The sequence below is a fragment of the Calidris pugnax genome, unplaced genomic scaffold, assembly GCF_001431845.1.
Source record: "Calidris pugnax isolate Ruff unplaced genomic scaffold, ASM143184v1 scaffold187, whole genome shotgun sequence".
Lineage (NCBI taxonomy): Eukaryota > Metazoa > Chordata > Aves > Charadriiformes > Scolopacidae > Calidris > Calidris pugnax.
Genome location: NW_015090969.1, coordinates 649,055 through 666,120, shown reverse-complemented (window position 1 = coordinate 666,120; position 17,066 = coordinate 649,055). Strand labels below are relative to the sequence as shown.

At 41.4% G+C, this 17,066-nt stretch overlaps 1 protein-coding gene across 1 annotated transcript in view; it reads right to left on the bottom strand.

Moving 5' to 3' along the window:
• MAP2K5 (mitogen-activated protein kinase kinase 5) overlaps positions 1 to 16,769 on the bottom strand; it is a 135,464-nt gene extending 118,695 nt beyond the window's left edge. Inside the window, exons 1-4 of the mRNA XM_014952762.1 lie at positions 16,568 to 16,769; positions 10,641 to 10,689; positions 6,118 to 6,185; positions 1,254 to 1,323 (exon numbers count right to left, since the gene is read on the bottom strand). Of these exons, the coding sequence (XP_014808248.1) occupies positions 1,254 to 1,323; positions 6,118 to 6,185; positions 10,641 to 10,689; positions 16,568 to 16,699 (319 nt within the window). The 5' untranslated portion in view covers positions 16,700 to 16,769. The remainder of the gene's footprint in view (positions 1 to 1,253; positions 1,324 to 6,117; positions 6,186 to 10,640; positions 10,690 to 16,567) is intronic.
• Between the last annotated feature and the right edge of the window lie 297 nt (positions 16,770 to 17,066).

The window sequence follows — 17,066 nt, the reverse complement described above, 5'->3', positions numbered from 1 at the left end:
TGGCCAGTGGTTTTAAGTAGAGTGTATGTCAGTAATTAAATGTCTTCTACAGAAAGAGGTTCAGGAGAAAGGTGAGACCCTCTCGAGAGGCAGAGGAGACCTTCCCTCCTCACAGCCGTCCTCGTACTCCTCAGGAGAGCACATCTCGACTGGTGATTGCTCTGGAGCCCAAAAACCTGGGAGCCCCCTGCTCTCGGTCAGACCCTGCTACCCTGAGCCATAAAAACCATCATCTCCATATTCCACTTGAATTCAAGTCTCTTTTCCACAGGAGCTACTAAACTACCAGGAAAACTCAGCCTCCTTTAGAGACCTTATTAGCATGTGTTTGAGAAGGCTGTTGGTTAATTGCCCAATTCAAACTTCAGAGAGTTGTAAGTAATGGAAGTCTAGAATGTTTAATTGGGAAACTCATAGTATGATTATTTGTATAATATCAGTTAAGTGAGTAGTTTAATTTTTAATTATTTCAATTAATTTATTGCTGGGAGATTTACTTGGAGAATTTAAGCCTTATCTGTTTCATCAATTAAGAACCAGAGATTTAAAGACTGGATAGTGAGAACGCCTGAATGAATCAGCGGAATTATGTAATTTATCAGTCTTTTTTTAACACTATTTGAGTTCAGAGAGCGCAGTGCATCCCCAAAAACCTAACTTGCTGCCTGCGGATTTTTGTTCAGGATGTAGATGACCTATTTTTTAATTGCCTCAGCCCACATAATTGATTACACCTTTCCCTGTTCAGAAGAACTTATTAAAGTACTTGTGATCATTTTGATACCACTGCTAAGTGCCCAAATCTCAAATAAAATATGTCATGGATTGAGCTTGTGTGACAGACACGTTCCCATTTTCAAAATGAACAATGACAGTCACATTCCCTGTGTCTGTTACACTGATTAATGATTTCAGAAGATCTCACAAAGCCCAATTTTCCTAAGTATCCAAAACTTAACTTATTCATCTGCTTTGGTCTGAATACAGGCAGAACCATCACCAATGAGTTTTTTAAATGTACATAAATATGTACTATGCAAACTGAATCTTGTTAGTCTAATTTACTTTAGTAAATTAGCTATTTTATATGCAATAAATGTAGTTTTCTCTACACTCTCTACAATAATGAATTCTTCTATCCAAATTAAGAGGTAAACATCATGTTATGTGCATTTAAAACTCCCGAAAACATAACTGTTGATGAAACAGTGTACTGATATCATCATTGTTGATTAGAATTTGTTAAGCATTACCTCTTGGATATATCTGTAGAGGCTCTATTAATTGTCCATTTACTTGCTGTTCCATTACAGTGGAGTAATACTGCAAAGAGATTAAAGAAAGAGATTACTCAGTAATGTATGAGAAGTGGTAAGAGCACTTATGGAATGTTTCATTCAACGTATTTTGCTGCTTTTTTTTTTTTTTTTTAAATTGCCATAGCATATATCAGCCTTTAGAATGCTTTCTCACCATTTGCAATGTTCACACACTAAAGTGGCACAGGAGGAAGATAACCAAGGGGCTGTGATGCCCAGCACAGTACTGGTCCCAGTACAGGGAGCTATTATTGGCTCAGCAAAGCAAGTTCCAGGCCCACCTGAAACCTGGGGACGCTCCAGAAGACTGAGCAAATGCAACATTTGCAGCAAACACAGCAGTTGCCACACCTGGAGATGCCGGGAAAAACCAGTCAGATGTGGAAACAAAGAAAACGCCGTAGATAGAGTCAAAAACCTGTGCAAATGAGGAAAACTCCAAGGGAGAAAAGAATCTGGAAGCCATCCAAGAATGTGCAGCGCTGAAGCAGAGTGAGGGCAGTTGGGGCCACATCCCGCAGAGGCGGGGATGCCGCGCGTTCCCTTAGCACGCAGATTTAATGCACAGCAGGGGATGCAGAACAGCACCACCAGAAAACCACTGCAGAGATACCACGACCTCAGACCATGGCCCTTGGACTCCACAGGGAGTGATCCGGGGGGGGGGGGAATGTTTATTCATAAAGAAAGGCCAAGAATGGACAAAAAAAAGATATAAAAACATCTGAGAACGTCAAGACCCAGGAAGACAGAAAATATCTCAGGTGGTATAAGGAAGCCTGAGAAAAGGCACAAGGATGAGGATGAAGAGTGGCATTAAATCAAGAAATAGACATTTGGATTTTAATAAAATGAAATCTTTATTAGCCTTTCATAATTGACTCACTCCTGAGGATGGGTGAGCACCCACCAGACAGGACATTTACCATCACAATCCTGGGGCAGGAGATAGACCCCACTAGGAGTTTACAGTCTATAACCCACACATCTCTCATCACAACGTGTTAAATATTGAAAGCACATCACAAAGCACATTTCTTTTGCGATCGCTGAACATCTTTGAAGCAAACACGCTGGCTGTTGGCCAGATCTTCATGGCATAAATCAGTGTAGCTCCACTGACTTTCATGCTAATTCTCACCAGCCGAGTGTGGTCTAAGACTTCAGCGTGTCACTGTTACCAGTGTTTTGTGATACTATTACTCAAACTGGCAAGAATGGATGTCAACAAGAAAAAAATTCGAAGTCTCTATGAAATCAAACGCGTGCATGTCACTCACACCAATAGCTTCCCATACCACAAGCATTTTTCACTTATGCAACTTTAAAAAGACACAAGTTTATTAACTACCTAATGTTAACAGAACATTTTTCTTGCCTCTTCTAATGGGATTAAGCACGCGAATGATAGTAAGCAAATGTTAGAGGCACACCAAAGTCAATTTATGAGCAGAAGTTTCTCAGTGCTTCTGTTTTTCACATTCACGTCAAGAAACAGGAAGAAATTTCCTTTTTGTGAAAAAACTGTTACAAAGAAAATTGCTGAGGGTTTAAGGACTGTCCCGTCACACCCCCTGCGTGTACTTCTAATACAACATCTGCTGCTAAAAACATTGCCCTCACTGAAATCTCACTGCAAGATTTTTAAGGGGGGGGGCACCTCATTCATATTAGTGTACAAACACATAAATCCACATCTTAAATAACCCTGTGACACACACTTCTGCTGTGCTTCTACAGCGCAATGCTATTCATTACAAAAGCCCACTTTTGAAATGATCAAGAGGTTTTTCAGGAGTCAGGACTAACCACAGACTTATTTTCTATCAGGGGGGTCATGAATAACATGACAAATCCTCCCCCACATCCCTTCATAAAAACATGTCACCAGTACCTAATAGTTAGGGAGCTGTGAAAGAATCTCCTGCTCCACTGGGGGCCAAAATTGCTGAAGAACAGCAAACTTTTTTTATTATCATTTTACTGGTGGTGTTCTATGACCTGAAGACATATTTATGCACAGCTATTACATACTCTCTAGAATAATAAACTAAAATAAACATATATGAGACTGTTTCCCACCAAAAAAAAAAAAAGAATAGGGGGAGAGAGAGAGAGAAAAAAAAAACATGGCCCTCTCCATTACTCAAACAGTGATGACAAGTAAATGAAATATCAATCATGTAAGCTGTCAACCTTTTGGGACAGCAATAACTGTTAACAAGTAGTCTGGAAAAATTGTCTGAAAATGACTTGTCCTCCACACATGAGCATTTGAGGTTTCCATGGAAAATTAAGATGCCAGTGGCTATTTGGAACATTGTTCAGGTATTCTTTTTAATGGAAAATTTGCCAGTTATTGATCCAGAGCATGTACCCCTTGCTTTCAGAAAGCTGCAAGCAACTTTCCAATCAGTGGCTGTCAAAAAAATTACTGCCTTTTTATACTGATACAAGACAACAGCTGAAGTGCAACTCCACTGCTGCTCAACGTCTGCCTTTAATTAACTGCAATGCGCAACAGAAAAATGATTTTATTTACCACTCCACAATATTTGCATTGGCATAATACAAAGTATTTCTGCATATTCTAAAATAACTCACTGTCAAGTGCAGAAACCACAGAACCTAAAGATAAGAGGTCATGCATGATTCAAAACATCTTCCCCAATTACAGTGTAATACCTGCATGGAAGACACCTATATTCTCAGGGAATTTTTTTTTTTTGGTGTTCTTAAACTGAAAGAAAAGCCTTCACTGTAGTTTTGGAGAACACCAGCTGAACTGGGTATCAAAATTCCTAGAAATAGGAGCTATTCAACCCTCCAAATACTTGTTGCAGGCCTCATAATACTCAAAAATGAGTATTTTTCTTCCCCAGTATGTTCTTCAAGATTACAGTAGATTCATTCCTTTACTCGTAGGCTGAGAACATCTGTTTTCTTATAAACATATCCCAAAATGACACCTATAGGATGTTATAAAGTTAAATCATCAATGCAACACAAATAGAAGATGAGTTTAAAACTGAAGGGAAAATTTTCAGAGAAGAAAAGCTGCTGAAGCAGAAAGAAGTCATTTACAGACATCCCATAATTTTTAAGGGAAAGCAGAGAGTTGAGCAATCATAACTCTAATGTACTGAAACTTTAACAGTAAGCTTGGAAGCATAGCAAAAAGATGACCTTACAAAGGCATGATTAATCTTAAGACCGTGCCAGGAAAATTCAAGTTTAACAGCAAAAATGGTAGATATTTTATAGGGAAAATTGAGAAACATGAAGAATTCCAGGGGGGAAGCATCACCAGTGATCTAGTTATATGAAACAAAAAAAAAAAGCCCACCAAACAAGCACAAAACCCCCTTGACTGCAGCAGGATTTTTCTTTCTTTCACACAGTTGCCTTACACTCTTCAATATCAAACTTGTAATACGATTGTTTCACCACCTTTGGAAATAAAACTGCACAAGAGGGGCATGTGAAACTCCCATGAATTTCACAGGGATAGATCACCAGCATCTGCAACCTGCACTTCTTCAGCCCAGCATTAAGTCATTGCCTATGACTAAGGTCTCTTTGAAACCAAGGTCTGCTAACAGAGGTCCAGGTGAAGAACATCCAGCCCAGCCTTCCCAAGGGAAGATCGCTGGGGTGCAGGAATAGGACAGTCTCTGCAGATATCAAAAGAATCAGAATTTCACTGAGGAAGCCTTCCTGGAGCCTAGAAAACACAAGTCCCCTCGATAGGAAACACTGATAGTTTGATGTGTTAAGTTCACAACATCAAAACTACATCGTTGTGCCCAACGCTAGAGAATAGGTGCCCAAGAATGATCCGTTAAGCAGAGACTTGGGCAAGATGTAGGTGATCCAAGCACATTCCTGCTCGGCTTCCTCTGCTCCAGGGAACCTATAAGGAGGCCTAAACTCAACCAAGTCATTAAGTCCCACCAAAAGCATCTAAAACTGGACAGGACTTGTTTCTCCTAAGGTCCCAGTTAAGACCATTAGCATAGCGAGAAGTGGACTTTATAAGGTCCTAGTATTCCATCTGGCTTACAGAGAAAATACTCATTTGTTATTTTTTTGCTTATCAATTTCATTTGAAAGGAAATGTTAAATGATTTCTTTTCTTCACTTACATCTGCAACATGAAAGATACATTGAAGCTATATTCAAATTACTTTGTTTCAGTAACTGCATACTTTATTTCTGTAGACAGATTTTAAATTTATAGGTATCTAGACAGAGATTTTACACACATCTAAGTATATAAAGGCACACACAGACACACATATATCTCATATTAAAAAACAGAAAATACGTCTTTAAATCCTCTATGAATATTGAGCCTGCAGCTACAATGAAACTCTTCTGTTAGGAGGGGTGAAACAGTCTCCAGATGAAAGTAGATTTTGAAAAATTTTTAGAGCCCAGGGGTTCATTTTTAATGAGCCGTTACTTTAAGTACTGCATAAAAAATACAAGAAATTGATAGTCCATTTAGCCTGCACTATACCTAATGCAAAAGTCATTAAGATGCATTATTCTTAATGTTTATGATATGATCAGTAAGTGTACAAGTCTTTTTTTTTTTAAAAAGTCAAGCATGTCCATATATCTCATGTCATACAGTTTTTAAACACCTACACTTAATACAGAAATATTATACTATGAACTTAATACAATAATACTGTACTGTGAATAATGCAGCTTATGTTAACACTTTGATACATGCAAAAATACACGAACTGATAAACATGGAAAATATTAGCATTTGTTACACTGTACCTACATAGGATAGCATGGCTTTCATTTCTTCATCACTTCTAACAGTAATCCGGTCACCATCTTCATCTTCATCTGACAAAGAAACATATTACGTTCATGAACAATGGAAGAAGGTTATATTTTAATATGCACAAAGAAACATATTACGTTCATGAACAATGAAAGGTTATTTACAATTTTAATATGTAAGGTTTTTACAAGCAAATAAAAATAGGAAGTATGTATAAGCCAACTACACAGGTAACCAGGTACTCTGAAATAACAACATATGACTCCAAACATCAATTAACAAAGACTCTAATTACATCTAAAAAGGGAGCACAAGCAAAACACTCAAAACTTTGCTCTCAACAGTTTTTTTACTGCCAGAACCTTCTCCAGAAGCTGCTATAATACACCCCGCTGAAACTCATCTATTTTAATATGCAAGGTTTTTACAAGCAAATAAAAATAGGAAGTATGTATAAGCCAACTACACAGGTAACCAGGTACTCTGAAATAACAACATATGACTCCAAACATCAATTAACAAAGACTCTAATTACATCTAAAAAGGGAGCACAAACAAAACACTCAAAACTTTGCTCTCAACAGTTTTTTTACTGCCAGAACCTTCTCCAGAAGCTGCTATAATACACCCCGCTGAAACTCATCAAGGTATTCTTTTAACACAGCAAACAAAGTAGTTTCTGAGTTTGCCTCGACCCCGCTGAAACTCATCAAGGTATTCTTTTGACACAGCAAATAAATTAGTTTGAATGTGCTTCCATCCTCCCAGATGGAGTTAAGTTTTGGCAGTTTCTTTCATCAGAATTACTAGAAATTTAAAAAAATAACAATACTGTTTTCCTCCCACTAAAACCTTCTGGTCTCGCTGTCAACCCTACCTCAAGTCACCTGCCCTAGGTCAAGTTCCTCACACCCCTTTGCCCCCCTCCCTGTGCCAAACGCATGGGCATCTCAGGTTTTTAATGCCACCACAACACTGACTTAAACCCTAACTTACAGCAGACACAAATCTGCAATACTTATACAGAGAGATTTAGACAAAGGCAGAAATTTGTGAAGAAGAAAACCAGTCCATGCCTTTCTTCCCAGTGCAACTGGGGGTGAAGGGATGGCAGGAGGCATGAGCAGCATGACCAGGAGATCACAGTTTTGTGGTGGCAGCTCAGGGACAAACACACAGACACACGGGCTAAATCACAGCCCCTGCCTCATACATCAGCATCAAAAAGTGCCCCCCTATCCCCTGGATGAAAACTCTCTCTTGCCCCCAGTTTTGCAAAGAACCTGGGAACAGACCCGAGTCAACAAGTTAAAATTACCTGAGAAAAAGACTTGGTTCATTTTGCCTCTGAAAACCTAGCAGGTAATTTTGAGGCTATAACAAAAAAAACAACGTAGAAGAGAAAGTAAAACCACAAGAGACAAATAAGGAAAATAAAAAAAGTAACATAAAAACCTTAGAACTGCACTTAAAAATGTACTGGAAGAGAGCTATGGGACACTGGAAACACGGAAGCTGGAAGAGGAACTAGATAGCGGTGTCCTACAAGCGCTTTGTCTCATCGCAATTTAACTGGTGAATTGCCAGATTGCTAAAACTACTTGCCAGGGTTACCAGCCTGCAGCGAGTCATGAATGATGGAAAGATTAAGAAGAGTTAGTGAGTGGAAACTGAAAGCTTCCTTGCCTGGAAACATTTTAGGCAGAAAGGAGGAGCTGTAAAGCCGCTACCTTGGCCCAAACCCAAGTCCCAGTCACAGCGTGGAACAGAGGAAGAAAAGCTGAAGAAGCAGCTGCTGCAACTGTGAACACAAGGAAGACCATGAGTCAAGAAGGGATCAGAGTGAAATGCAGAAGAGGTGAAACATATGACAGAGAAAGTTGGATATATGGAGATAAAAGCTGTTAAACAAGCCTGGCCTGAGGGAACAAACTGAGCTGGGACCAGCAAAAATTAAAGAAAAATAAAAAAGCTGGAAAATTCTTAGATCCCACTTGCAGAATGTTTGCTAAAAAAATATTACAAAAAATATAATCACACTTTATTCATTTCAAATGATTAAGAAATTAACTCTGAAGTTCTCACATGTGCAAAATTCCTTATGGTGGCACAAAGAGAACAAATTAAAAATATGCTGATGAAAAGGCAGAAAATGTTACCTGGCATTAAAAAAAAAATCAAACTCAATCTAAAATAGCCAGTCAGTGCCTATAAAGAGCAAAACCAGAAAAAAAAATATAATTATCTATTTCTCATACCTGTGCAGAGATCCTTTGCCATCCCACCAGGACATTTAAGTGGGCATATCCCAAAAAACTAGCTCGATATGACACACGGGTTCAGAAAGATTTCCAGGCTTCTCTACTTGCCTAGAGCACAGCAATCCGATTTTCCAGCACATTAGGGAAGCAAAAGTAGAACCAAAAAATCCTACGTACTGGCTGGATTTTGCTAATGTCACTTAAAATGGAGGAAGAAATCCTCACAAGATACCAAATAGAGTGCAGCAGATGGTAAACAAATATTATGAAGCAATCTTCCCAAAATCTGCAGTGTGTCACAAATATACAAAATGGCAGAGTTTGGATAAAAGGATCATAACAGGCCATATGTTGTTAGTGATTTTATTTGTAGCGCTGCGTAATACAGCGGTGAAATCCACATCAAGGTCCAACAGGAGGAGAAGTGCAGCCCCAGGTAGGAGCCACAATGGATGGTACGCTGGAGATAACAATAACTAAACAAAGAGTAGAGGATTGTGGCGCTGGATGGTGATTATCCACATCTGAAGAAGCAATGAAGCAGGTGAGAACGAAGCTTAAACCAGTAAAATCCAGGCACTCGATATGGAAAAAGTAACCAGAAAAATCACGCATCAATATACATAACATATTTTAGATGCCAGTTAAATGGCAGGGGAAATGGGTTTGTGCAGATGTAAATGACAGACTAGAGACATGAACTGAAAGCACAGAAGCAGATGTTAGAAGACACAACGCAATAAGTATTTCCAGGAAAGTTCTACACATGGTACCATTAATATGGGCTACTGCCCTGATTGCAGCGACTGCTACTGGTGCATGAAGTTCAAACAAAGCTAATGTGTGATGTGGGAGGTATGCAAAACAAAAATATTATCAAATCATAAAAAAAAATACCACCAAAAGGCAAGGCCTGGAGCCTGGTCTCTTTGGAAAGTCTTGTTTTAAAAAGTAGGGCAGGAGAAATGTTGTGGCTACAAAGAAATAACGCTTATAATCTCCATTCATAGGTTTCTGAGGTTTTGCAGGGGGGGAAACAAACATATGAAAAGTGAGAAGCTCTAAATAGTACTTCAAGGACCACATAACAATGCTTCCTTTGATTATTTAGATGTAGAATTATTCATAAAGCTCTAAAAAGGGGAGAAATGCTAACAGGAATGCAAGGCCCTATCTTGTTATATCTGCTCTCTCACCTTCAGCATCACCACCTCGCTCATACAGCACATTTAACCCCCTCCAGCCCCTTCTTGCTATTTCATCTCTATCAAAGAAAACCACAGAGATAGGCAGAAAAAAAAAATAAATAAAAGAGAACAACGGGGAGAGTCCTCCACTTGGAAGAGAACTCTAGCATGGCATCTTATCCCCTGAGACACAGATGTTTGACTCCCCTTTGCAGCTTATTGCTCTCCAGGTAGGACAATTCCCCAGGAATCCCTCCAAAAATAAAAATAAACAGGGTTCAAAGAATAGAGCTCAAATAGATATTAGGAGATATAGGCCTAAATCTGTACTAATAATCACCGACAGCTTTCCCAACTCAGCAAAAGCGTAATATGACCATCTCCATGAGCTGTAAGTGCCATTATGGACAACCCCAACATCCAGCTTGCTCAGATCCTACACAGGAGGTATGTTCCCAGCTTCTCAACCCAACCCATGTTATTTCTAAAAGAAATAGTAATATTTCTAGAAGACTCTAGCAGATATTCTTTCTACTGCCCAAGTCTAACCAGGTGGCATTTTCCTGCAGTTCTCATACCTCCTCCAGGAGCTGCAGCTGAATAACTCAAGGAAAATTAAAAGCACAGCAGCCCTTCTAGCAAATAACAGACCTTTGTTCCAGTGAAAGGAAACATTAACTTCCAACGCTGCTGCATTTGGTACAAAATCTGTACGTTGTACCATATTTCTGTAAAAGCTGCTGCTCTTGGGTTTCTTCCAATGGGGGATTAAAATTTTAAACTTAGACTTACAGGTACTTTATACTTTTCATTTAGTTCACGCAATACAATTGCAGTAAGGAGTAAGAGCATAGTAAGGTCATGCTGGTAATTAAAGCTATATTGTAGAAATATGCTCATTCAAGATGTGATTAAATAATAAAATATTGCTTAGTTCAGTATCAACATTAAACTTGCATTAATGCATAAATATTTAACTGTAACATATAATGAATGTAAACATTATCTATTTAAAAAATGTCAGCCCTATAATGTGACAAAGCAGAGAGTTTATACAAGTCATACTTACACTCAAATGCTGTTGTCGTTGCATCTGGCAAAACTTGACCGATGGCATCCTAAAATATACAGAAGAATTAGCTATAGATCAAATGGGAAATGCCTGAGATTATCTAGAGTAAATCATCTTAATCACAGGCAGGCTGAAGACTTCAAGACCTGTCACTCACCACTGCCCCAAAATTACAGACTTTTTAGCCCACAACACAAATCAGTACAAATCTTGGTGCTCTTCTCCTTCCTCTTCACCTTACCATGAGGAAAACTCAAATAACTCAATCAGAATTGCAAAGTCAGTGCTGTCTGTTCTTGCAGGTTAAAGAATCGATTTTGTTCATAGGTTACAGAAAAATGTACATAAGTCATAAAAAAGAGGTTTATGAATGGCATTTTAAGTGAGAAGGCACGTTTTCTCTTTCAGTCTCTCATATCACTCTGATTCCTCCTCGCCACCTGCCCTGTCCTCCTTCCCACCACAAAGCAACCTTCTCCTATGGCTCCATCTCCTGCCCTGCCTGCAGCTCAGGAACAATGGGGTAACAAACACCTCTGGATGGGTTTAGAGCTGCCATCCTCAATTAAAACAGGAGCTGAAAGACCAAACACATTTTTCTTGCTTTCACTCCACAACTGCCTGGGAAAGCGGCCGAGCAGCTGCCTTGCAACACAGCGCCGGGTCTCAAGATGCTCTCCACACCATCTGGAAAGTTTGGAGGGCTCTTTGTCATTAATTGGAATTAAAACTTCTTCAAAACTTGGTGGACAGATTCAAATATGTTGCCTGCCCTGGAGGAAATAAGGTTAAAATAGCCAAAGAAGTCCTATCCTGGAAGGCAACCTCCAGCCTTGACGTTAGATGATGCCACACAATCACTTTCCAAGCGTTGCACGTCTCTCATCCAAACCAGCACCTTTTATTATTATTTTTTTTTCGCCTTTACATACAACATTTACTCAAAATTCACTGAAAAATATCTGCTCAGACGGAAGTCATCCCGGCCTCCCAGGGTAGGTGCTGTCGTCAGCCTTTGCAGGGCTGCAATATGTCATGTCAGGGCACGGCATAAACGCACAGCATGGTTTTCTCCTTCCTGCTGCCCCATTTCTCATGTCAGACAATCTCTCCGCTGACAATGTCACCAAGTGATTAGAAATTAATGAGCAACAATATTTATTGTACTACGTACACTGTGAGCATCTCAGGGTGCTAAGCACCCCCCTGGATCAAAGCTTTAGTGATCACTGTCCTGTCACTTTTGTTTTCTCCGGTTTTTTCATTTAGTCTAAAACCCGGGAGTTAAACATTCTGTGCAGTGTCAGAAAGAGACAATTAATACAATGAGAAAGCAGCAGAAGCAACCTAAATATTTCCACAGATCTAACTGAAGCACACAGTATTTCTAAAACTTTCTCATGTTGTCTTTTCATTTTAGATGCTAAAATAACCCAATAATACATAATTTAAATTATTAGTTGCACACAAAAAGACAAAATACACCAAAATACCTGCGCAATGCACCTTACCTAATGATGTAGATTGTAAATTTGTGGAACCAAAAATGGAAAAAAAAAAGCCCAAACCAAAACACACAAACCCACCAAATATTGCCTTGTTACCAAAACCTCTTCCATTTAAATACCTCTCCAGGGTTTGACAGCTCTGTCGCTTCTCTGCCAAAAGGTAGCTAAGATGTACCCTCTGCTCCTAACAGGAAATTAAAGTCTTGCCTAAACAGAAGACTGTGCTGTCAACTAATTATTTCTAAATTAGTTAAACATCGAAAATTCCTCAGCAAACACACTTTAATTGTGTTAGACTTAAGCCACTTGTAAAACGTTCCAATGTGGGCACACAGATGCTTCCACTAAATGGATTTAAAAATTGTTTTCAGAAAAGGACCCCAGTTCTTGGGTATTTACAAACTATATTTAAGAGGTGCGTGAGCCACTGAGACAGCTCTGCTGGCCCCAAACATCTGCAAGGAAAGCTCTAAGACCCCGAAAGCTGCGATAGCACTGAAACAATGATGGTAAATTATTTTCTAATTTTTTTCCCCTACTCAGAATAACTTTGTCTATATATTCGGATTCTTTAAAATGAGTAATAACCAAGTGCATAAATTTAAGAACTACATTTAGTGTAAGACAGAGTCATGGCATAAATAGTTAAAAAGAAAACCCTACCAACAGCCACAAAAACTTTGCTCTAGTCAGCTTTCAGTATTTCTATTTAATAGATGCACCTGAGAAAAATTAGCCTTGCAGGTGGTGGGAGGGAGGGAAATCACACCATTACTCTGTTGTTACCACAGTATTTTGATCAGCTACGTAAGACATCCATGCTCACTCAGCAGACCTCCCAGTGACCCAAGCTTAAAGGATTACTCTAAATTTCAACAGATGATGCATGATGATTTTCTACTATCACAACAGAGATCACAAGGAATAAAATACAGTGACTTGTAGACGTTATTCAAGTGGGCTCACATACACGATAGCTTCTATTTTATCTTGCAAAACTGAAAAGCCTCTAACAATGAAGAGGAAGAAAAAAAAAATAATCAGTGAACAGCAGCTGAAACAAGAACTCCACCAAATCTGCTCTCTAGAAGAGCTGTGGAGCACTTATCTCTCAGGCAAGAAAGCAGAAAAGGTGAAAGCACTGCCTTAAACAACAGTGTAAATATTGAAACCATGGCCCTCACTCCCACTTCAGTTAAAACTTGTTTTATCTCAGGGATGACATCGTGAAGTTACCCTAAATTAACACCAAGTGCTTAAACACTCCAGTGACAGTTCAGGCAAATGAAGCTAGACAGCCCGACGAAAGAAAAATAAGCTTATTGTAATGCATTTAGTGGTGTCTTTAAAATAAATCTGTTCACTTCTAACTTACAGGTCTGCAAAGCTGTTGCACTGAGTATCAGCCTCCTGAACTCCACCGAGTTATTCTATGGCTACGGAGAGGATATTTGGTGACTCTGTATCACAGCTTCCTCTCTGGAAAAGGAAGACGCCTGAAATCCTGGAAGGCTACACTTGTTTGTATTCACAACGCTGCTCACACTTCCAGGATACTAAATTAATAAAAGTAATGTTTAAAGAAATCTCACTGTTTTCAAAAATAATTTTAAGGGACTTTCTTAATACAAAGCAGAACACGGGACCTACCTTAGAAGGAAGAACAGCCTTACTACAATTAATTTAAGGTTCCCCAAGTTCCCACTGATCTGGAGGCATGCACCTGGGTTCAGAAGCAGAACATGCTTCTGAAGTTCAATGCAAGATGGTACCATCCCATCAAACCACCTGGACCACAGGTACATGCATCAGGCAAATTACGGGGATTATTCAGAGCTTAATTGTGCCCCAAACAGCAGGAGCTGAGAAAAAAAAATTGTACCTTGGATTCAGGTGCCTTCAACTTAAAGAAATGTGGACAATGAGGGAAACAGCAGGGGCTGACTGGATTATTACTATTCAGTAATTTACCTTCGTAGGGAATGTCTCAATTCTCCACACTGTCTTTAATTGCTACTTTAACACGTAAGCCCTCTGTAATTGTCTACCAGGTGAGTGGGAATTACAGCGAAGGCAGAGGACAACAGAAGACAGGGTCAGCCCTGCTCCTGCCCTCCCCACCAGGCTTGGGGCTGCCCCCCAGCCATGGGTGGTGCCAGATCTACCACACTTTAGTGTACAGAGCCTCACTTCATTTAATTCCTGTAGTTACCAGATAAATTAAGTGCACGTGCATACTGTGATGGCACTTCCTTAAATACAATCAGACAAACGAGGGCTTTGAGACAGTTCAGACCTTATTAAACTTCTTCCTCCTTCTCTTAGCATTTCACAGCCCACAAGGGAGGGCTTTTGACATGAAAACAATAATCATCAATGGGTGCTGCTGCATGGCTGCACTCCCAACCGAATACTGTCATAACACCCCTCATCCCCCCAGCTGAGATTTCCACTGATGGCAAGAAATGTGTCACCACCTACTGACTCACCATCCGTAATCCAGCACTCCCAGTTCAGACTGAAGCTCTGCTGTCACCCCTACCCTCAATGAACAGCCTAACAGTGGGGAACTGAAAATTACCATCACCAACACACATGTGACCTGATGGAGAAATCTATCCACTTTGACTCAACAAAGAGCTGGGACATTTCAACCCAGGAACCATTCATATCCTTCTATCAATGCACTGATCTCAACCAGCACCACATAGAAGAGCCAACACCATGAATGGCCACCCCCACCTGGTGCAGTTCTCCACAGTTCTCTGCTGTGCCAAATGAAACCATCACTTAAGGGTTCACTCCTGGCTTCATCAGCTGTGCGTGGCTAGGGTAGAAGTGCCTACAACATGGGCAATGGTCATCATCAAATGTTTTATGGCTGCCTCAGCGGACAGAACTTCCTACACAAGCATTGCAGAACTTTGGGAAGAACATTAATGACCACTGAATGTGAGTACAACCAAAGAATCTGGGATTTTGTAAGAAAACTAGCAATGTATGCTCCTGTCACATTTCAGCCTCACCTGCTGACTGGACAAACTACCAGCTACACCACAAAACAGAAAGCTCAACCTGCTCGTAATAATTCTAAAATGCCACGGGATAGTCCAAGCATCAGTGATTATCCCACTCTGGGGAAAAAAAATGGAAAACATGAAGCAGAATGTGGAATAAACCTGGCTCAGATTTGCTCCACTTGTCTTTGACGGATAGCGTGAGTTGATCCAGGCTTGCTGTGTAACCACTGGACACTCACAGGAATCTCCAGAGGGAAATTCCCCCTCCCAAAAATCCCACTGATCTGCCAAAAGTTCTGCTTCTTCTATTTCACCTACAGAACGTCTTGGACAATGCTAAACGTTAGGAAGAATGAAACCAGGAACATCTGCCATCCGTTCCAATTGTTTCTGCAATCTTCTATAGGCCCTACATTGGGCATTTTTCAGCAAATCAGGCCCTTAATCCCCACATCTCGTCAGTAAGATCCAACACATGGGAAGAGATCTGCAGAATCTCTCTCCAATATCAATAACAATAGAAGAAATTAAATATGGACATGATCTGTGGTATGGGAAGATTTTCCTTTAGAGAAAGAGGGGCACATGGAGTCTCTCGCAGAGATGTGTTACGTAGAAAAGATGAGGGCATCCTGAAGAAAATAAATATGACCTGCACATGAGGATTAGACTTTCCTTTGGGCTAAGGTTTCAAAAAGAAGGAAAAGTAAGGATAAATAACTACTGCCATTTCTGAGTAAATTAGAGGATCCTCGTATGTGCAGGAAGGGAAAAAATAAGGCAGGCAGGCAGGCAGGGGTTGAGGTCAATTCAGGGCAAAGGAGGTGCCATAAACACATATCATCAACAGCAAGTACAGCCACGGTCCACGGCTGAGCAGGCACTGATTTCCAAGTGACAACTTTTTAAATCGCTCTGAAGCGATGCCCTGTGGCCACAACAAGGTGGGTCGGCCAGGGGACGCCCCATGCCCAGCATCACCTTCAGCCCCTCGGAAGGACAACCCCTTCAGATGACCTGAGACCACTGCTCGGGTGCCCCGAACCGCTTCACCGCAAACGGGAGCTCATATTCCCTGCACAAGAGAGCAAAACCACCCCGGAGCACCGGGGGCACCGACGCCACCTCAGGCCCGTGGGGTCTGTCAGCCTCTGCCACAACCGCTTTCCCATTACAACTTCCAGGTGCAGACACCTGAACAAAAGCCCCTTCCTTAAAAACATAAAATAAAATAAAGACCCCCACCTTACACCTTTCGCCTTCCTTTTTTGTTAGTGCTTTCCCCACCCGACCCGGACCCGGCAGGAGTCGAAAGACCCCGCCGCGTCCCCTCCCCAGCTGCTGCGTCCCCTCCCGGGCAGAGGCAGGAACCCGTCCCGGGACCGCCGGGACTCACCAGCACGTCCCTGAAGAGCAGCTGAGCCGAGTGAACGGTCCAGTCGACGGCCCCGCCGTCGGGGATCTTGATGCGGATCACCAGCGCCTGGGTCTCCATGGCGCGGGAGGGGCCGCAGAGCAGCCAGAGCATCCCCGCCCCGCCGGGCTCACATGCTGCGGCGGGCCGCGGCGGCTGCCGAGTACAGCCGGGCCTGCGCCGCCCCGCCCCGACCGCAGGAAGGACTCGCTGCCCCGGAACCAAAACGGAAGGGCCGAGAGGAGGAGGAGAAGAAGGAGAGAGAAGAGGAGGAGGAGGGGAAGGAGGAGGTGCCATGTTGTGGGAGGAGGGAGCGGAGGCGGTGCTATGTGGAGGGAGGCGGCGCCATGTTGTGGGAGGCGGGAGCGGAGGCGGCGCCATGTTGTGGGAGGCGGGAGCGGAGGCGGCGCCATGTTGTGGGAGGCGGCGGCCGTCAGCCCTTTGACAGCCCGCCCCGGGGAGCGAGCGCTAATCGCTCCGA